General features: G+C 44.5%; 1 protein-coding gene across 8 annotated transcripts in view; it reads left to right on the top strand.

Moving 5' to 3' along the window:
• FBXL19 (F-box and leucine rich repeat protein 19) overlaps positions 1-19,521 on the top strand; it is a 664,561-nt gene extending 645,040 nt beyond the window's left edge. For all 8 annotated transcript variants that reach the window (XM_069651935.1, XM_069651934.1, XM_069651940.1 and 5 more), the window contains one exon: positions 10,456-19,521. In XM_069651935.1, the coding sequence (XP_069508036.1) occupies positions 10,456-10,652 (197 nt within the window). In that variant the 3' untranslated portion in view covers positions 10,653-19,521. The remainder of the gene's footprint in view (positions 1-10,455) is intronic.
• The last annotated feature ends 2,595 nt before the right edge of the window (positions 19,522-22,116 follow it).

Below are 22,116 nucleotides of genomic sequence, written 5' to 3'. Positions count from 1 at the left end.
CGAACGTAGGCTCTGTAGTCATCTCCTCCGCAAACAGGAGAGTGATGATGTCCCGCACCGCTCTGGTGACGTCCCTCTCCGTTTCCCCCTCCATTTCGGGCACTCCGAAAATCCTGAGGTTGTTCCTCCTCTCCCTGTTTTCGAAATCGTCCATCTGGCGGGCTCTTTTCGAGGGCTTCTAGCCTCATGTTGAGTTGAATCTCTTGGGGTGCCGAGGTTGTTTGCTGCATCTCGACCTGGTGCAATCTGTCTTCGATATTTTCCACCCTTTGGTCAATTTTTTCAAACTTCTGTGCAATGTCGGTGCGCATGTCTCTGATTTCTTGTAAGATTGAGGCGAAGCCCCTTTCCATGGCTGAGGAGGAGGGGGCTGAGTCTTCCGACTGGGCCATGTTTCTTTTCCGACTTGTGCCTTTGTCGCCTTTTTTGCCCTCCTGGAAGCGATATACCTGCAAGGACTCCCACCAGCTCATCGGGTGTCTTCCCGTAGTCCACTGTCTGGGCCTCAATGTCCCTGGCGGGGGGGGTGAGGCCGTTCTCCTGGGGACGTTCGCGGGGGGGCCCCCGGGACCAAGGGACCGCCCAACGGGGCAGACCCGTCCCGGGCCGGCACCAGCCGGGGTTGTAGAGTGTTGCACGTTGTAGGGGGGGGGGGCGGGCACACGCCCCACTGTCACCTGGTGGGGGCCTCACACCCCGCCCAAACTCCTCGTGGGGGGGTCGGGGCCTTTGCTGGATACCCCTTCGAAGGACGTCGGGAGCCCTGTAGCCCGTAGGGCTAGTGTCGAGGATATCTTTGAGTCAGCAGGGGGGGGGGAAGGGCGTTCCAGGACCAGTGGTGGCCTGGCTGTTTGTCCGTGTCCTTTTGTTTTGTTTCTTTCTTCTCTCTTCTCTTCTTACTTGTTTTTTTTTTTCCCCTTTCTTTTCCCTTCTTTTCTCTTCCTCCTCTTTTTTTTCTCTTTTTTCCCTTTTCTCTTTCTTCCCCCCCCTGGGGGTGGGGGTGGAGGGGCACCCCCGGGCGGGCACACCCCCCTTCCTGCGACCAGCGGGGGCCTCACACCCAAGTGACCCCTTGTCCGTTGGTGTTATTGTGTTGGGGGGGGTGGGGGGGGGGCCGTGCCTCCGGCGTGCTCCGGGGGTCCGCATGCCCGTGGGGAGCGATCCCCAGGCCTCCCCCGGCTCTGCTGCCTCACCTCTGCCATTGGGCTGTGGCCGCCTGCGTCTGAAGATCCAGGGGGGAGGGGGGGTCTTCCACCCCCGGCCCACGCCGTCTGCCTCGATCACTCCTCGTGGGCAGGTGGGGGGGCGCCGGTCCCCAGAGCCCGCCTCAGGCCCCCGGGCGGGTCACGCCATCTTCTCCTCGGGGGCGAGCCTCCCGGACGTGACCAGCCGGGCTGGGGAGAAGCACGCGGTGAGGTGGGGGAGCGTCCCCCGGACCGCGGCGGTGTCCCCGGGCCGATGCCGACCCGTTCCCCGCCTCTGGTCGGGGAGAAGGGTAGTCGAGGGGTGGGGGGAGGGCGGGCCGGGCTATGGGCCTGCCAGGCCGCGGGAAGGGTCTGCCTCTCCTCCTGCTCCGCGGCCTTCCAAGCCGCGCTCCTCACCCGGTGCGGGGAGTCCCGGGTCCGGATCCTCCGTCCCCCGGGGGTCTCGAAGGTCGCTCCTTCGCCCAGGAGGTGCTCGGGGGGGGGGGGCCCGGTGGAATCGTTGGAGTGGGCCCGCCGGGGGGGGCTGAGGGGCGGCTCAATCCCTTGCCAAAGCCCAGCCACAGCGGGAGCTCCGCACTCAGGCAGCCATTGCCTGTGCGCCCCCTGGTGGCCTCCCATGTATTTTTTTTTAATGATTTGTTTTGGTCTTTTCGTATAGGAAAAAATAGTGGTTTTTCCCCAAAAAACTGCGGTTTAGGGGGGCCTCCTCCCTCCCCCCCCCAAAAAAAGTGCATTTGATTTTGTTTTGAAAGTATTGCATTTTGAAAATATGTATTCGAAACTTTGACTATAAACCAGTCACTGCAGTGAGTAACTTTGTCATTGATGCAGTGTCACAGAGAAATCCTTTAGATTTCTCATAAGGTTTAAATACATTGTCTTGTGTGAACTACTGTTTCCAGGAATAGTAAAGTGAAATTGACTTTACTTACCTTTTCTCTTAGTAGGTCCAGCACACACCATTTTATGTGGAGTGCTGGGAGTTACTTAATAGCCCCTTTTCCCACTGTCTCATGAACCATTTTTGTTACCCTCACTACTTTAAATGACTGGTGGCAGTGGTTTAATTTTCCTACCATTGTGCTTTTCTACCGCAGGCTGAATCGTCTGCTGCAGTATAGCACCCATGGGTGACCATTTTCATCAGAATGGCCCCAGGCTGCTTCTTTTAGCCATTTTCTGTTTGTGAGGTCTTTCTTGGGTTTTACTCTGTGCGTTGAGGCCAAATTGAGCCCTTTGTTTGTTTTGCCTTTGGCGGGCTTCATCACTGAAGCCCGCCTCTGGCTCCAGTGTGTCCGGAAAATTAGAATGTGAGGGAGGTTCCCGAAACTCTCCTGTCCTTTGTCTCTAGGAATGCCTGAATGCAACCAGTCCTGATTGGCTGGCCGGCTGTCTTTTTAGGAAAGCCACCCTGCTGTGTGATTGACAGTCAAGGCTGTGCATGAATAGGGGAAACCTGCTTAAAAGGTGAGGATTTTGGGACCTGAGGCAGAGTCGACCACTGGGAGAAACACCCGACGAAGAAACTGTGAGCGAAGCTTGCTGCATCCTCGTGGACCTTTGAATTGCCCGATTGCCCGGTGAAGCCCTGCTACTGTGCTGAAACTCCTTTTTCTGATCGACAATAGAAGCTCCTGAAGGGACGACTTCTTCTCTTGGGTTAGTGGGACCAACTAACCCTGCGACAAACTCTACTGGACCATATTCCCTAATTGTCTGTGCGTCTTCGCTGCTGCAAGAACCGTGTGCCAAGTGTCGAGAAATCCGTAGTTGAGTGCAATGTCTGCAATCCAGCCAGAAGCTCTAGGAGTCTCCTTAGGACCCTCCAGAAGCAGGACGACCAGAGCTCGAGTCCCCTCACCAGAGTGCAGGACTCAAGGAGTGAAGGAAGCCAAACTGAGATCCGCGGTGGTGCTGTTTACCGAGCGCTGAAACCTCAGTGCCGCTGATCCGAAAAGAGCCAGTAGCTGCCTACTTCCTCCAAATTGTTGCCGCAGGAGTCCTCTTGAAGTCCTCCCTCTTGTCCCGCGACTCAGACTCAGGAATGCAGGATCTTCATCGCTGCAACAGGACAGAATCCAGCTGGACCACTCTTTTTCAAACCAGAGGTACTGTTTAGACTTGGGGTACTTACCTCATTGTCTTGAGCTTTGCTTTTCTCAGTTGAGACTTGCAGTGGCTTACCTTAGAGTTGATTCCAACTCTGCTTTTCACAGGCTTAACAGCTTGTGACCCTACAAGTGATTTCTACAAAACTCTCTAACTTTGTGCAAGACCTTTTATTAAGATCAGAAGTGACTGCTTCATAGACAGTGCTCCAATTGGCTTTGGCTGTCCTGGCTTTCTGCAGACTCTTCTAGTCAATTGACTTTGACATGTCTATCCTGTTGGGAAAGGTTGTGTCTGGACTTCATTTGAAGATTTCAAGTATACTCGCATGCCCTGAGAACCTCTTTAACCTTTCCTTTCTGCAGCCTCAGAATCTGCAACGTGCAACTAGTGATATTTAAATGTCATTACTGTCAGGGTGTAGCAAGTGTGTAAAAAGCAACTCTAAAGAGTATCCACTAACTTGTGTTGATTCTGGAAAAGTATTTTTAAGTAGATTTGATTGTTACAGATCTTGCCTTTTTTAAAGAACATGTATTTAAAAATTGATGTTAAATAACTAACTGAAACCTTGAGTGCAAGTGTTACCTGGCTACTTGTATTTGCAAATTTTGTTGCTACAGCTCACATCTACCCCTCTTGAGATAGTTCCGGCTGCTCAGTCACACTACCAACTTGTATAGTATAGACCTATACCAAAAGGTGGGTTACCTAACACAAAGCAGATTAGTGTTTTGTTGTCTCACACCGTGTTACTACATCAATTCTCACCTAACACAGGGGCAACTCTAGCTTTCATAGCTAATGTGCCCTTAGACGCCATTTGCAAAGCTACCACTTGGAGTTCACTGCACACTTTCACACAACATTACTGTTTAGATACACATTTTAAAGGTGATTCACATGTGGGCAAGATAGCTGATTTATTTTTTAAAACATGGAATGTAAAAGGATTGAATTGTCCACGTAAGGGGAAAAAAGTGATGTCAAGAATATGGAGGACAAAGGTGGTTGTGGTTTTCTTTCAGGAAACACTTGCTAGATGAGGCTAAAGGTTTCCTGACCAATTCAAGATATTCGCAAGTTATCATATTGTTACGGTTCCAAATCAAGAGGAGTTTGTATACTGATTAGAAGGGGCAAGAATGTGAAGATAGAAAGGGTAGCCATGGACGGTGAAGGTCGAATGATTTTTGCAGATATATTATATGGTGGTAAGATTCTCACTTTAGGAAGCGTCTATGGTCCGTGTTCTCAAGGGAATCTTTTTTTGATGAACTCACCCATTTATTGTGCAACATGCATGGGGTGGTAATCCTAGCTGGATATTTTAATTGTATAATTCATCACAAAATGGATAGTTCGGCATTGTGCAGATTTTCATATTTGCGGGTATGTAGAGAATTTAACCTTCTACTCCAGAGGTTTGATTTGGTGGATGTGTGGAGGGCTATGCACCCGTCAGTAAAGGAGTACACTTTTTATTCACATGTGCATGATTCATTTTCACGGATTGATTATATACTAATATCTGATAAGCTGATTGATAGTTGTTTGTGTAAATATTAAGGAAAGATTTCAGATCATGCTTTGGTGGATTTGCGGCCGGGTTGGAGTGGTGTTGGTTCTGCATTTGTAAGGCGGTGACTTAGATCAGGTATACTACATGACTTGGAGATGGTTTCGGGGCTTTTGAAAATTAATTGAGGTTTTTCTCAAAGAGAATATAGGTTCAGCAGATATTTTGATGATTTGGGATATTTTTAAAGCAATGATAAGGGGAGAATTGATAAATAGGACTTCTTACTTTAGAAAGGCAGGGTTAAAAGAATTGCAGCAATTGGCGTTGCCACACTCATTTACAACAGAAATATGCATTCACTGGGAAATATGGCTGATCAACTGAAGATGGTTTGAGTACAGGAAGAGTTCAGTAATAGGACTGTTTTATTGGCCTAGAGGGGTTTTATTTTTTATGTGACAAAAATATTGGGAATGTGGAGACAAAAGTGGTAGATTGGTAGCTAGTAGATTGAACGGGATGGTTGGAAGGTCATACGTTCAGGGCATGATAGATGATCATGGCAGTATGGCTGTGAGAAATGCTGACATCTGCAAAAAGAAATAATTTGAGTCACATATATTGAAGATTCCTTTTCTTTGAGGACTGATCTGGAGGAGTTTTTTTTAGTTAATTGATATCCCTGTACTGACTCCAGAGGATAATGTTACTTTGGACACTCAGATTGAAGTGGAAGAAATTCTGAAAGCAATTGAACAACTTGGAGTTGGAAAATCCCTGGATTTAGATGGACTACCTGTGGAGTTTTACGGTTCCTTCAGTTCGACCCTCTGTCCTTTTTTGTGTGAATTATATAATCACTTTGTGCAAAATGAGGTTTTGTGCCAGAGTATGAGAGAGGCTTTAATCACTCTAAGTCCGAAGCCAGGAAGGAATCTTAAGAGATGTGGAAATGATGGGCCGATTTTCATTGCTCAATGTGGACCTGAAATTGTTCTCTAAAGTCTTAGCGAATACATTCGATAAATGTATAGGGGATTTCATTCATACTTCACAGGTTGGTTTTATGGGAGGTAGGTTTGGGTATGATAACATTAGAACCCTAATTGATGTGATGGGGCTCCGAGGGATGTTCTTTCAGATACGGGCTTAGTATTCATGGACGCTGAGAAAGCATTTGATAGGGTCAATTGGGAATTTTTTAGATTTACGATGCAAAAAAACGGGGTTTGGTAATTGCTTTATGGAAGCGGTGGAAAGCTTACATTATGTGGTGACGGCAAAGATTTCGGTAAACAATGTATTGTCTGAATCTTTTGAACTTACGCACGGTACGAGGCAGGGTTGTCCTTTGTCTCCATTCTTGTTTAATATTGCTTTAGAACCATTGGCAGCCTACATTTGTCGGATGTGGGGAACAGAGGTTTATGCTTTGATGATAAAGAGATAAACGTGCTATCTTATGCAGACACTATGACGGTCATTCTTTCAAATCCAGAATGGTGAGGCAGAGATATAGCCCTGAAAAATGCTTTTGAAAAAGTAGGCAGGCTTTCAGGACACAATTGGAATAGAATGGGAATCTTCCCACTCTCCGACTTGTAGAAGGGGAGATTTTGCAGCATGGAATGGTAAATGGTTGTATTCTCAAGTGAAATATCAGGGCATTTATTTAATACAGGGCTTGAAGAAACTTGCAGAATTTAACATAGCTCGACTGATCGAGATGTTGGTGAATTCTGTGTGGAAATGGGAATGGTTATCCTTGGGTCTTTGGGCTAAAGTTAATGCCATCAAAATGTTGCTGCTACCAAAGGTTCTGTATGTCCTTCAATCACTGCCCTTACGATTCCCCAAAAATGTGTTCAAGAAGATTGGTAGAATTTTTCCAAATTTCCTGTGGGGAGAGAAAGAAGCCGAAAATTCCTAGATACATTGTAATGCAGAGTATCCGTGAAGGGGGGATTTGGTTATCCTGATTTGATTAAATACAATAGGGGCTTCTTACTTAAAGGTGAACAATTATTTGGTACTAGGTAATATGCAGGAATCACTCTGGTTGACAATAGAGATGGAAATGTTTTCTCTGTTTAAGTTGAACAATATTTATTCTATGGGGAAGATTCCAAATATTACTGATAAATTGTCTTCAACGATTGTAACTTGTGAAGCCCTTACACAGTGGTTGACTGACACTGATCAAAATGAATGGATACATTATAGAGCATCTCTCTGGCATATACCCGGTCTTCGACTGACAAATAAAATGTTGGATTTCAAAAGGAATTCTCAAGATGTTTTAAAGAAGGGTCAGGTAGTTTTGTTTACAGAACTACATCGAACATTTGGTCTTGGAAATAGAGAGTTGGGTAGCTTTATAGAGTTGAAGTCCCATTTGTTGCAGAGATTGGATAGGTTATCAACCCCCATGGGAAAAGAACTAAGTGGATCTGCCGTCTTTGCATCATCTCCACGCATGGTATACACATTCCTCCCTATGATGCCTATGGATCCAGTGTTTGAGTCTTGGGGAAAACTGTGTAGAGCTTGGTAAGGTCATTTGGGTTTTGATATAGACAATGAGTGGAAGCAGGTGTTGGGAGCGGGTTTTACAAGCAAATAGGACTTGAAGTTAATACTTATTCAACAAAAGATCTTGGGCCGCCTTTATTGGACTGCAGTACGTATGCATAGCCTAGATTTGATGGAGAAAGGTACATGCTGGGGTTGTGGGGTGGAGAGGGTTACGTTATTGCATATGTTATGGGAGTGCCCTAGATCAAAGATATTTTGGAGGTATGTACTGGATAGAGTGGACGCGATTTTGAGTATACATTTTCCCAGGATGTTTTTTTGTCTAGAAGGGGAAGATGTATAGATGCAAAAAGATATGTACAATGGTTTGACAAAGTTCTGATGGTAGCAACAAAACAGATTCTGAAGTAATGGAAGACTAGAAAAAAAAGCCGTTCGTGGAGGACTGGTCGTATGATGTGCAGATTCTGTCAGGCTTTGAGAAGGTTTTGTCTAATAAGCTGGATCGGGGAGTTCTTTATCTGGAACTTTGGACGTAATGTAACAATTTGTATGGTCCGTAGGAATTCTGTGTGTGTGGAATGTCTGTCTTATTTTATTTATTGAACTCATACTTGGGGACATTTTCTTTGTGATTCATACTATGTTATTCTATTAATTGCTATGTTTTGTAAATAATTTTATGGGGTCTATGTGTGAGTTGACGGCATATTCATTTGTTGCACGGGGGAAGGTATGTTTACATTATTACATTAAATATAAATAGTTTAAAAAAAATGTAATTAAAAAAGAAAATCTTTGCCACTCTACATTCAAATAACGCACCACCTTCTCCAAGTACTGCTTGCTAATCTATCCAGAGCATGTGTTTCTAAGCAGATCCACAAGCCTAAGAAGGCAAACGTTTTGTACCGTAATCATATTTCTGATGCTTGCCTGCACATGCAACCCCCCTGACCCTCCTCCTGGAGTGTAAAGTTCTTGGGTAAATCATAGATGTTTGCACACCTCATGATAACTTACCTAGTCTCCATGCTACACGTTATACTCCCCCCTACTCAGAAACAATCTGTGGGACCTAGACGTGTGAGGGATCATGGTTGCAGTAGATGTCACACTAGGGATAATATTACAGACATGCCCAGTCAATGTTCCTTTTTGAACTTCAAAAACATGTGCAATACTCTGCACCTACGACTATATGTTGGCCTATGCAAAGCATGTGAATCTAAGCAAATACAAGCATCTGAAATACGATTATGGTAAGTAATGCATGATGTATAATGTGCATAGTGTGACTTCAGTAATTTTACTTTCTTTTTCATTGTAAAGAGTTAGTTTCAGGGCCTAAGGCATAACTTTTATTTTTAAGCATACTGTCTAACTTGAATTGATAAGATTTGTGAACCATTCACCATCCCCATACACTCCTGAGTGTAAGTTTTCTGCTCAGTCACCTACCTTAATAGTTTGACAAGACATTAGTGTCTATACCTGATCCCCAGAGTAGGGGGACCTCTCAGAATGGGCCCATGTTTTTGATTCTGAAAATCTATTCGAAAAGTCCTTACCAAGGATACATCTATGTGATGTTCACTCCAGGGGGACCTTAAGTCTCTCATGCTGCGGTTATCCAAAAGATGACATATGATTCCCTAGGCAGTAACCTCTCCCACTTGGCTGTGTACGTTCTCAGCATTTGGTGGCAACGAATATATGTGATAAGATTCCAAGGTGTTTGAGGGTTGTTCTAAACCAACACTGATGTTGTGGGTTTAGAGTCCAACCTTTATTGAGCCTGCAGTGTTTCCACCAGACAGGCCAAACTCACTGGTAGTCGTGAATGACCATTATGACTTACTAATGGGAGAGCTGAACACTTGTATAGGTTATAGATCACTAGCGAAGGAGACCAAGTAAGATTGTCTGCACACTTATACTGAAAAGTATGAGTATATATCAAACCAGTATAATGTGCATTGAGTTTAAGATCTATTGGGTGACCAAGTATATAAATATAAACAATTACATGCCCAAAGTGGATAGCACCCAACCATTCAATACGAAACAGTAGATGTCTTTAGAAGTCAATTCCTAGCCCAGAACAGAGTTCAATCACAGGCACAGGTACTGACAAGTAACTTTGTTATTGGATTGGTAAGTAATGTGAATATTCTTACCATAGGCTAGAATAGAGTCAATGGGCTAGTTTGCTGGCTTGCCTAGGTTTAATAAGTTAACTCCACACCTTGAACACAGGGCCCAAATAAAATATTGTGTTGTATGTCATTTACCAAGCACACCAACACCATATGTGGCTTCCCGGAGCTGAGTCCAGAGTGAAAATAAGTGAGAAAAAGACTGGCCTATAGAAAAAAGGCAGAGTGAAATGAGCCACGTTTTCAGATGATCAAAGAGTATAAGCAAACAAAAGAAATATCTGGTCCAGGAAACTGATGGAGTAGAATCAGGACGGATCAGTTTTAACAGTCATAGATTCCACAGAGGGAAATCAGTCGGCTGTGAAGTGGACTCCTTTGGCCATTGCATTTTGCCCATATTCGTTCCACCAGAAGTAAGGCAGCTTCAGGTTTTATTTTTACACCTATTTCTTTAAACTCTGTAATCTCTGACCATTTTGGCCACTCGCCCAGATTTGTTTCAAGCTCTCCCCCTTGGCAAAGCAGCATTCAAATTCATTTTCGGTGTTGTAGTCTCCATTCTGATGTTTGCTTCTTTGTCATCATCCCACGCTGTGACTTGTAATGTTGTGAATGGATTGATGGTGGGGCACACACATGGTGTGGCGAGAGCTCTTAGGTGGGTCATGCATGCATTCCCTAATCTCTTCACCTGCAGCTTCATAGTTCCAGCCCTAGCAACCAAACTGTACTATGCCTATATGCTACAAATTGACCTGGTTGGAGGAAAATAAGTGTTGTAGCCTTGCGTGAAGAGCTTAAATTCAAACAAGTCAGTCATCCGTTTGTAGCAATGAAGGGTCTTCATCATATATAGATAAGTGATGTTCCCCTTGTTGCATAGCCTAGTGTTAGCTGACATTGTCTCTCTTCCCTCATACAGGATGTAACCGCCTGACTGATCAATGCCTGCAGCTCTTAAAGCGATGTGCCCGCCTCACTCGCCTCGACCTCCGTGCTTGCCGTCAGATCTCGCCAGAGGCTTGCCAGCGGTTTGCAGATGAGTCAACAACGGTAGCTTCTGGCTCTGGACCTTCCTTCAAATGCCTGGAGGAGAAGCTCTTGCTGAAGGACAGCTAACCAGCACAGCAAGAGACAATTGGTTAAAAAAGCCTTGGAAAGAGGTATCCAGTGGGGCTGGACAGGGATGAGGATACGAGCGATGCACCCTCTTCCAGTTGGAAGCCGCAAGCTGGGGTGACCATCCCCACAAACCATGCTGCCCTTCGCCCTTTGGTGTACGCAGAGAGTTTTCAAGTTCTTGAGATGGTGAAAGGGGCAAAGGAATGCTCTTCTTTGGTGGTAGTCGAGGGGCGGCATTTCCTCTAAGATGGTGGGATTGGAGGGCCAGTTTAAAAGCCGCATCGGCTGTCTGCCTCCTTCAGCCACTCGCCTGCGAGACTTTTTATTTTGTTTTATCAGAGTTCTGGTGAAAAGATTCGGTGGAGTGGCACACCTCCATCCCAGATAGGGCTGGCGTTGGATCCACTATCTGCTTGAGCGCCAGAAGTATCTTCATATGTGCCACAACAACGTGCAAGACAACCGTAAAGACTGATGGGGTTTTGCTAGTCTGGTTACTTTTTTCGTGGTCTTCTAGTCTCCTTGCAAATGCGGTGGCTTTGTCTAGGTCAGCCTGACCTCCATTCCTATCTGACAGTGTTCCACTAACTTTATGCTTTTCAAACCAGTTGTGTGTATGGATATGGGTGGAGTTGCAAGAGAGGGCCGTTATGGATTCATTTGTGACATTTAGTCCTAAGTAACATTCTCTAATATAGGTTAATTTCTCTTTGCTGCTTCGGTTTTGTACCCACAGGGTTTAAGGTCAGACGTCTGTGTGGCATAGGCAAAAAGGATTGGCATCCCGGTTTAAGTGTTTCTCTGATGGTAGGATCCAACCACATTGTGTGCATGTTGGACTAATGCAGCGAGTCTGTAAAATCCCAAAGCTTTTGAGTCTTTGTTGGTGAGATGGCCAGCCTCATATATTATCCCACAACAGTAGGATAGCTTTCTACGTCCTAGCAGAGATATTACTTGTCTGTTTTTGAAAAGTTTCAAGAAGTGTTACGCAACTTAAAGGCCCATGTTTAAGATAAGGGTATCAATTACTTGTACATCCATGTCGTCGCTACATCCTCTGCTGAACCGGTTATTGGTTTCAATTTTGACATAGGCTTGTATGCCCGGCATGCCTTTTCAGGTTCAAATTTTTTATGACGATTCAGGTCATTAAAATACTTTACATTGAGATAATGCTGCATTTACTCCTGACACAAATGTACAGGAGTCGTTCCAAGCCTAGAGTTCGGGTGGAATATGTAGTGGCCAGCTGAGTGTGGTATATTTTGGTACAAGTGGCATTTCTGGCTCACATTTGGTGTTCCATTTCTGTGATCCTTGTGCTCATTAAGCAGCTCTCATTGAGTGGGAGCCACAGATCAGAGAGATTTGAGCCTATTTGCATCAACTTGATATCCACTCATATGGCAGATAGCTGACATATGAAGTCACAACTACCACAGACCAGTGACCTAGAAGTCCTTGTGGGATGATTGGCAGACAACCTGGAAGCCAGACCGTTTGGGGGTTGCGAGGGGTTGTTGCTTTACTTGAGACTAAAGGGGCGCCGCAAGCATGATAATGGGAACCAGGCAAGGACATTGTAGTTGTGTGACCACCGCTCTATGGCCGCATCCCACCTTTACGAGGTTGTCCTAAAGCTGTCTTGCTGCAGCTCTCCTACAACTTCCTGGGTTGCCAGTCTCGACACTGCTCCGAGTGTGAAGCTCTCCTTGAAGCTTTTCAGGGACATGCATGCAGTACTCTCTACAGCGCTGCTAGTGCTTCTGGCATTTTCGGAATGCCTTGATCTCTAAGAATTCCACTTGTCCATTTTTTGTGAAGTAAAAAGCTATAGGTAGGTGTAATGAAGCAGTGCGAATTTCCCATGTTAATTAGCATATAGCACTCCATTCCTTAAAGAAATGTAACAGTCTAAACTCACACTGCATGCAACGTTTCCAGAGCAAACATTGTCTAAAGGGTCAGTCCATGAAGACCACCACAGCATTTATTTCATGAAGTGGCACTGCATATTAAACATTTTTGGAATTGATCCTGGTTATAAAGTAGAAGTTTGACATGAAGCACAGGTCATGTTTGGTTTAGTGTATCTAGTTTGCTGTTCACATTCCCTAACCTTTAGTGGTGGTCCGCCATCTTTTCCATTTGTCACCTCGAAATCCAATGCCTTTTCCAGCCGACTGTTGATGAGTTGGAGATTTCAGTCACCGCTTGTAGCCAAGAAATCTGGGCGCACTCCTGAGCATAAGCAGACCTGACCTTCAGGCTATGACTCACTCACTAGCTCCTTTTGGAACACGAGTTGCCTCAGGATGTACCCATGCATTTAATGATTGTACACCAAACGGCACTTAAACTGGCAAATGGCACGTTTCCGGTTGTGTGCTTTTTGCTCAAAATTAAACAAATCTCCCTGTTCACACCCCTAGTTTTCATCATGTGACAAGGTTGATGTGTGATCTAAAAGTATGAATGTGTGAGTGAGTGTTCTGCATGTAGAACACCATAACTGAAGTATGTCCCACGCACCGCCAAAAGCATTCCTAGCCCCACAAAACATTGACGGTTCCAGTGTTTGTTTTCAAATAATAGAAATATGGTGCAGAATTTCAGCTTCTTTTTTAGTATTGTAAATTCAATTAATGGAACGTGTAATTTTTGTAAAGTTAGCAGAAGTAAGTTCGCAGACAACTATTTAAAAGTCCATGTTCGGTCAGTGTAGTTTTTAAGGCGTCTCAACTCTACCTCGTAAAACGATGCACTGGGAAGTGCGCACTGCAGACTGGATTCTGTGCAAAAATCTCCATTTGCCGCCCAGTACAGAGAAATATTTTAGTATGGAAGAAACCTTGAACTTTCTACTTCACATACTTCGAGTTTTAAATGCACGCAGTGAGCTGTGCCAAAACCCTTGTTTTCCTGCCTATTAGTATTTTGTTCCTGTTTATTTGCCTTAAGGCCAAAGACTTCCAAGACATACATTTCTTATTAAGAAATGTTTTATTTGTCTTGGAAGCTCAAAAAAGCACTTGCAAAATCGATGTTCAATTTGTATGAAGTAACATTTCCTAGCAATGCCGTCTGAAGCCGTCGGCGGTAAAGGAACAAATTATGGGATCATGCACACTTCGCATTTTGTTAGCTATACACCTACAAGGACTTCCTCTTCAACACCCCGCCGCAAATGTTTTTCGTTTACATATTTGGAAAAAATCCTCTTTTTGGGATGCTGAATCATACTTAACATTTCTTCTTTGCTTGAATGTTGCTTCTGCAATTACCAGCAATGCACCATCTGACAAGATGAATGCTGCAGCACATCTGTGTTACCAAATGAGGATAATATGATTTTAAATCGCAGCAAACTCACTGACATGGTGCGTCTTCAGAGGGCCTTTTCCTGGGTTAATAGAACTGTGACTGAATATCTAAAATTAGTTTTTCTCTCCCGTTTGGTCATCTCACTATTTTGGATTTGGATTGATAGTCATATTGGCACGCATGCACTGTGACGGGAAAATAGGCTACACTTGTGGTGAGCTTGACATGACACTTGGTGTTGTGAGCATCCGTCGCCCTGTTGTCTGTTTTTGTAGTTTGTTGGCTAAGAAGCAGAAATGGTAATCGGGAACCTGGGGAGTGCCCCTTGCAATAAGGGTAGGGGAGAAGATCCAGAAATGATTGTGGCCATAGAAAAAAAGCCTCAGGATTTGGGGACGGGGGAGAATGGAGCCTGTGGGTGATAGCCTTATGAGTAGTCTGTGTACTTGTAGCCTGACAACATATCTGGAAGTGTGTTGGAAAACGGAGCGATCCTAGTGTGTAGGAATGGAGAAGACATCTGAGCATGCTCAAGGTTTCGTGTGAAACTGGAAGAGCCTAGATGGACCCTAGGAGTGTGATGTACAAAAGTAGGGAGAGGGAGCACGGAAGAGATGATGATTGCTGCCATTTCCTGTTTGTTTGGAATTGCAGATTTGTATTTATATACCCTCTGAGAATTCCACCAAATAAAGTGGTGGTGAGTTTTTTGTCCCTGCCAATGAACAGTCTTTAAACACTTGGGGGGCATGTGGGGGAGTGGAACCTGGCATTACAGACCACTGGAAGAAGTGTTTACTTTCTGAGAATTTCCCCAATGGGGCAAGAATCTTCATTTAGTAAGTGAATGAGTGCGTACAACTGTGGAAAAGCATAAAGTGGACACTGCTCTGTGGCAGGAATGGAACAATGTAAACCTCTGGTCTGGGACTGTACTGTGGGGAAGCAGTGAGTTGCTTTTCACCAAGCTGCCCCTCTTTGTGTAATACGCTGGTACATTATCCGCTCATCTTAATGGTTGACGTTTCTGAAACCAAAATGGCAGCTATGGGGAAGTCACTACTGTATTGGGTCTGGTGTATGGGGGGGATGTTTTGGTTATGGGAGGGGGGAGGGAATGTGGTTAAGCGGGAAATGGGATAGAACTGAACTGGGTTCTGCTTTTTGCGCCCTCTTCTTCTGGCATTAGGATTGACTGCTTTCTGGGCCTGCAGCGAGAGGGCTGTGCCTGCTTCTGCAACAACACAAAAAGTAGGATCTCAGGGGTAGGGGCTATGGACATTGGGTGTGGTGCAAACAGAGGGCTGGGGAGGTGGTCCATTTTAACATTGGGACAAGTGATTGAGTTCACCAATGGAAATGGAGTGATGTTCAGGAGATGAGTGCAGAGTAAAGGGTTGCTATAGACTGCACATGCTTTTCCCCCCATACATACATGATCTGGTTTGTAATCTATAATTTGGGAGTTTGTGGGAAAAAGAATGTTTACCCCATAGGCAAGCCTAGTTCCTCATTGCCTGTCCTCATGTTTTCACCCCTGTGGGACAGGAGAACGATTTGACCACTGGAGCCGGACCAATCCACAAAATTAATGGGCATCCAGAATTGGCATTCTCGGGCAGATGTTGCCTCATGTTTTTCACGCCTGGGCTTGTGAATTTCCAGGTTCGTGCATCTTCTTTCCCGGATACGCTCCCGAACTGCACTTCCTATCCTGGGTTGATGCTTTTGAATCTTTCTGACAGACAGAAGCCTTGTGCAAAACAAACAAATTGCCAAACAGTTCCCTTTCTTCCCTAATGATTTGAGGTAGGATGATCAGAGGGTGCAGGGACATGGGCTGTGATCCACCCCCACCAATTCACAACCCCCCCCCAACTTTCTTTTCCAAAATATATTCTATTGCCTTGCTATAAAATGTTGTCAAACTTATAGATTCCTCAAGTAGTGGGTGGGCAGCACTGAATAATTGTCTATTCCTACATGAGGTGTATTGGGCGGCCTTGAACGCTAGGTTATCAATCCCTACTTTAGAGACAGGTCATTGAGGAAATAGTGTAGGGTGCTTGACTGTCACCTGATTGGGAAAGGTTTGAGGTGCCAAGTTGATTTTTGCCCCTTCTCCGCTCATATAAACACGACCATGAATGTGCAATATCTTGTATGTGATGGCAATCTGGTGGTGATGGGGATCCCCTTGCTTCCCATTCCCCTCCCTATAGGGATCTGGTCCATGCCAAAAAATGATTTTTGCCAATGTGGTTGCCTCACAATTATTTCCCCATGCCCTACGTTGTAGCTGCGTGGTAACTTATGCCCCGGCCCCAGCACGTCACCTTCATATACTTGAATGCTATTTGAATGCAACCTTAGCAGATTTAGCGTGTTATAAAGGGGCGAGAAGTCAAGACCTTGTTTCAAACATTACCTGGGAAAACAGGGAAGGTGCTAAAGCACTGATGTGAGGCACATAGATTATCCATCTTTTTCATGACACAGATGAACAGAACAGGTACCGTTGTACTTCCTCCTCCCTGTTTTTTTGAGGATGTATGTGGTAGATGTTTAGAGTATTGCATGTGAAGTGTGTATGTTGTAAGCCACAGAAATAGATTTAAAAATCCACAGTAAAAGTTTGCATTTTGTTGCAGTGGGGTTCTCAGTCTTTTGTGGTTGGAGCTCGTTCCTCTCTTCTCAGTTCGAGGGTTATTTGTATTCTATTATTAAACTGGGCAGGTCTTAGTCTGTACTCGGAATGGTCTCTATGTGCATTGCAAACCTTCACAGGTTCCCCCACCAAGTTTACCATACCTCAAACTGCATTTGTTACTCCTGTGCTCACTAACTATCGGGGGTTTTGGTAAAGCACCTTTCATAGCATGAATGGAAATCAAGAAGGCAACCACCTATTTAAAAGAAAACCTGATGAGATTCTTCAGGGACTGTAGCTTCCATTCAAACTCTGCATCATGTTATAATGACACCTTTTGCTATCAGTAGCAAAGATGTGTGCCATCCCATTCAGCTACGACAACACTGGGACCAAAGTATTTAGAATTTACCAAAGTCACTGCAAGTCTTCAGGTTTGTTTTGTCCCCCAATTCATCTAAGTCCTAGGTTTTTCACCTGGACTGTTTGTTGCTGGGGCATGCAGTCTTAGCTGCTCCAGTAATGAGGACCACAGGAAGCGGAATGTAGTAGTATTACAGACAATCCAACAAGGACTCTGAGCCTGTTTGTGGAATTTCCTTTCTTTGCACTGTAGAGGCTTTCCTTTTTCTGAATACTGGGTTTGACGGGTCAGGAACTGGCAGGTAGCTGGAACGTTTGTTAGATTATTTGTTGCCCTCTGAAGTGACACCTCATTCTTCCAAAGTGTGAAGCTTTGCATAAAAAACTGGTTCTCCTGATTTCTACAGAGGTTATGAATCAGAACTATTTGCTATTGGGCTTCGAACCAAGAATTGATGATGGACTGAATTGGCAGTGCTCCAGTTTAACAATTGAGCATCCTTATTAAAGTGGATGCCACCAACGAGCCAACAATACAGCTAACTCACTATGATTTTGGTTGATTTCGAACAGTTGAAGGGAAATTAAGTCTTTTAAGAGAATGTGAAAACATTTTGGTGAGATACTTGCTTTTCTGTTATTACTCAGTGTTACCAGGCAATGTGGCCTCACTCCTAAAACACCCCTCGTCTGTGGCCAGAGCTAGGTGAAAAGGGAAGCCCTTGGCCACTATCCCTAATACTCCCCTTTCAGAACTAATTGCAAAGTGTTTGGACCAATAGGGTTTTGTGGCAGAAGGGTGAATGCAAAGTATTTTTAAAACCATTGCACTTGCTGACAAGGCAGCTGGTCACGGAGGGGGTGAGCTCTCTTGAGCTGTTGTGAGAATTTGAAATGTAAATGTAGTACGCAAAATAGTGGAGGGCTGTAAAGAATTTTGCACTTCAACCCTTCAGCTGTTCATATCACCCAGGCAATTGAGCACTTAACGGAAGTGAATGACGGACAAGCTGAGCACATCAGGGATGAACCGTGGGATGACATTACACTTGAGTTACACTGTTGCACATCATGGGCTCGATTGTGGTGGCATTGGAGTGTAGAAAGTGGAAAACGGAGCATTGACTTCGATTCTCTATTGACAGTTGTGTGCTGGAAATGATCCATAGATCTTTCGTTTTTAGAGGGCTTGTGTATAGACGCGTTACAAGACTGAGTGATGTAGCAGGGTTGGTGATTAACATGGCACTTTCTCTCTCAATTAAACTGTTGGTGGTTTAGAGGAGAAACAGCTCAATATTCCGACAAACTCCTTGCCATGTTTGTCTATTGTTTTCGCATGCCGATGGCCAATATTTAGAGCATGCTGTTTTTACATATGGCTTTACTTGATCCATTCCAGGAGACAGTGAATTCCGGTCTGGTTCTCCAAGGAGTCCACTCCAGGAAACACTTAAAAATGATTCAAATTTCTCACTGGGGTTTCACCAAGAGTACATTCCAGGGGGGCACAGGAGTTCTGATCAGATGGGGATTGCAAGCCTGTTCAGTTTCTTCTTGGCATAGACTTCCTTGCTTTAAGTGGGCACAAAAGACCAGTTCAGGGTTTTTCCAATCCAGGGACTGACAATTCTTAGAGGTGGCATGCATCCAGTTCTTTCCAGGGGCTTCACCTCGCTTCCACTCCAGGAGGCACTGAATACAATTCCATTCCATTCTGCATAGAAATCATGTTAGGGAGGCACCTAACTGAATTGCACAGAGTCTGTTCCATGGGGAAAGTGGAAGAGGGTGTAAGGCAGTTGAATGTTTTTTCTCCAGTGACCCCGCTGAGTGGGGCAGTAATATCTAGTTTGCATTTGTGGTAAAGAACATGAAGGCGGGCGCCCTATTAACTAGTAATTCCATAAACAGATTTTGGGCAGACTTGCAAGGGCTTCTGTAGAGCCTGGTCGAGAGGGCAGGGATTATGGTGGGGGAGGTGGGTCCTTTTCTTCTTTTCCTTTGCCTATCGCATTTATTTTTTTTAAGAGAAAAAAACTCAGGTGAAAGACCAACTAAAGCTTCCTGCAGCTTTTTCGGATCTTAACAGGGTTGTTGAAAACCTAATTATTAATTAAACTCAATGAAAACAATGGAGGGAGGACTGAAGCACCAAACTGGACCAAAGAAAACTCGGTCAAATTTTTACTGTGGGTTTGCTAGCTTTTCCTTTTTCTGTGGCTTACATTGGGGGTTCTCTTTGGAATGAATGGTTAGGAAAGCAGAACACAGAATGGGGGCGGGGGTCGGGGAGGTCATAAATAAGTTAACTTGCAATTGGTGGCAGCCCTGTGTCTGCTCATCGAAGCGAATCAGGATCAGTTAATGTTTCAGGGGTTTTATTGTACAATGTCCGGTTTTTATTTCTGGTCTTATGGCACTGACTTGCATTCAATCTCACGGTTTTATCATTGTTTACTTTTTTTGTTTTGTTCTGATGGTTTTTAGTTCCGAGTTATTTTATATAAACTTTTGTTTTCTAAACTCTTGTCTGCTGGTGTGATTTATTTTTTGGCTCCCAAAAGTAGAGTGGTAAGTATGACACTACACAGAATGGGGGGAAAAATGTAACATTATGGCTTTCTGTAACCTTTCTGATTTATTTTACAATTAGCAGATGTCTAGAAGTGCACACACTCTTGTTTGGATTTCTTCATTATTCCTTTAGAAAGTTGTATCTCTAAAATTAAAAGTCCCTCACTTTGGATCTTAGTAGTTGGTTTCTGTCAACGTTGATTAACACAGCTACTGCAATGTGACTATCCCAAGTTGCAAGATCCTTCCCTGGGGGTAACACTTTGCCACCCTCATCTTGCACCGAACGGTCCTAATTGCTAGAGTGAAACGGGCATTAATAGCTGTACTATAGCAGACTAAATTACACACCAGAATATTCACATCTGCAGTTATATTATTTTGCACGCAAATGATCTTGAGGCAGATCAGGTATAATTTTCTGTTTTATTTTGAAAAGCTTAGTAACTTGCCTCTGTCCCATGGATGTTGAACACCCCACAACCTCTTCTCCAACACTTTCATGTCTCACCTTTTATAAATAGTTATTAATATTTACACTCTGGAGAGACAAACGTGAGTATTGTTGACCTGATCCTCCATCTTGAAATGCCTTTTCGTTGGCCACAATTTTCACATAAAACTATGACTAACTATTTTTCAGGGCAAAGACCGTCAGCCACGTCCTTTTCAGAATCCCTCCACTTTCCTTTAAAGAAATACTCTTCTTCCCTTCACTAAGTCTTAAGTTAAATTTTCACTCATCTTTTTTGGGCTGAATGGATCAGAACACCAGTCCACTGTAGTAGCTGTTTGATGTTACACAGCCACTGAAGAGATGAGAAGAAACACCTGTCATTGGGCAAATCTGGGGTTTGAGAAATTGTAGAGGGGAAAGGGGCTGTTGCAAAGTTGGATGTGCGTGATGTGTTTAGGGGTTGGACGAGCAGCTGAATTATGCATTTTACACAATCCTTAGTTCGGTTTTTGAAGGCTGTAATGAAGGTTGTCCTCTTCCATTAAAATAATGATTCAGCTTTATTTTTCCATTGAAAGACTTAGGGCTGAAGGGTTACTGTAAGGCTCACCGTTAGATGGAAAATGAGTGTAAAATGTTGGTGCAAAATGTAGGTGCCTTTCCCCGGCTTACTACGTGTGAGAGAAAATAAAATACCGACACAACCCCTTGTTGGGGAAGGAGGCACTGAGACCCAGCTGCAAGAGTTCAAAGGATGGTTTATTTTTCCAGCTAGGAAATAACCCAATAACCCCCTACCTCCTCATTTACATCACACTTATATTTATATCAATTAAAGTAACTCTAACAAAAAATGCTAAATGGACCCGATTGGCCAGGCGATATGGTGCTGTAGGTGTGGGTGGCATCTCTTCCTCCTTTTTGGCTGAGTGGCTGACGAGATGACGGACGTCAAACATCTTGTGCTCCACACAGGTCAAGGTCCGTCCTCCGACCCAGGTCAGGGTCCAGTCACTGTGGTCACTACCTAAGCTAATATGTTACACATTAAATAACAAATTATCTAAAACATTTTATGCTACTTTTCACATTTCTACATAAGTCACACACAATGATTATTGTCAGTACAATTGGGTCATTTGTGGCTTGTAATTAAGGGCCTTGACCTTATTGTGCATGTAAAAGAATCAAGCTATGTTTCACATCTCTCCTAAGTTTCAGACCTATTAGTAAAAACATATATTGTAGTCATTATTGCTTAAGGTTAGTAGTGAGTGTGTTGGGTGGGTTTTGCAGCACAGGCGGGGGTCTGGTACTTGAAAGAAATACCTTACTGGGAGCGCAGGGTCAGGATGGCAATAAATTGTTCTAATGGGGGTGGGTGGCTTGCACGTTTATGAGGACGAATCGAGCAGAAAGTGCTTATTCTGGTTCACATGTTGGTTCTCAGGCGAGCAGTGATCTCGGAGGAAGAAAACTGTATCATATTGGTTGTTGCAACTTTCTCCGACTTCTGTGTGAGAATGGAAGCGCAGAGCTTTCCTTCGCAGGTGGAGTGCAAGTGTGGGGGCCAGCGCCTGCCTGCGCGCCTTGTGTGTGTGTGTGTGTGTCTCTGTCCTTGGCTGCTGCGGTGGAAGGGGAGCTGAGCATTGCTGTACTATCGCAGTGAGGCCTGTTTACCCAAGATGGAGTCGAAAGGGGGCACAAAAGATGGATGCCCTGTGTCCTGCTCAGTAGTCCCATCTATGTAGCGGTCAACGGTGGTTAACTTTACATAAGGGCGAGGAGCAATCCCACTACCGGAGGCACATGGTCCAAGCTCTGTACTGCGGAGAGTACGACGCGAGGGGGCCTGGGTAACCCTCGCTCCCATACATTCCCCCCCTTTTGTTACATCTAAAGTAACAAACTACTTATCTCATTCTTTCCGTTCTCCCTTCGGTAGCGCTCAGCTTCAGCCTCATCCCAAGCAGGTGTACCCTTTATTGGCATCCATGCTTTGCACACACTTCTTAAGCTGTTACCTCTTCTTGCATATTCTTCTGGGGTGACCATTAAGTATATCCCACCATCCCCATCTAAATCTA

The sequence above is a fragment of the Ambystoma mexicanum genome, chromosome 3p (genome assembly GCF_040938575.1).
Source record: "Ambystoma mexicanum isolate Mex_15411 chromosome 3p, UKY_AmexF1_1, whole genome shotgun sequence".
Lineage (NCBI taxonomy): Eukaryota > Metazoa > Chordata > Amphibia > Caudata > Ambystomatidae > Ambystoma > Ambystoma mexicanum.
This window is presented reverse-complemented; position numbering and strand designations above follow the sequence as displayed.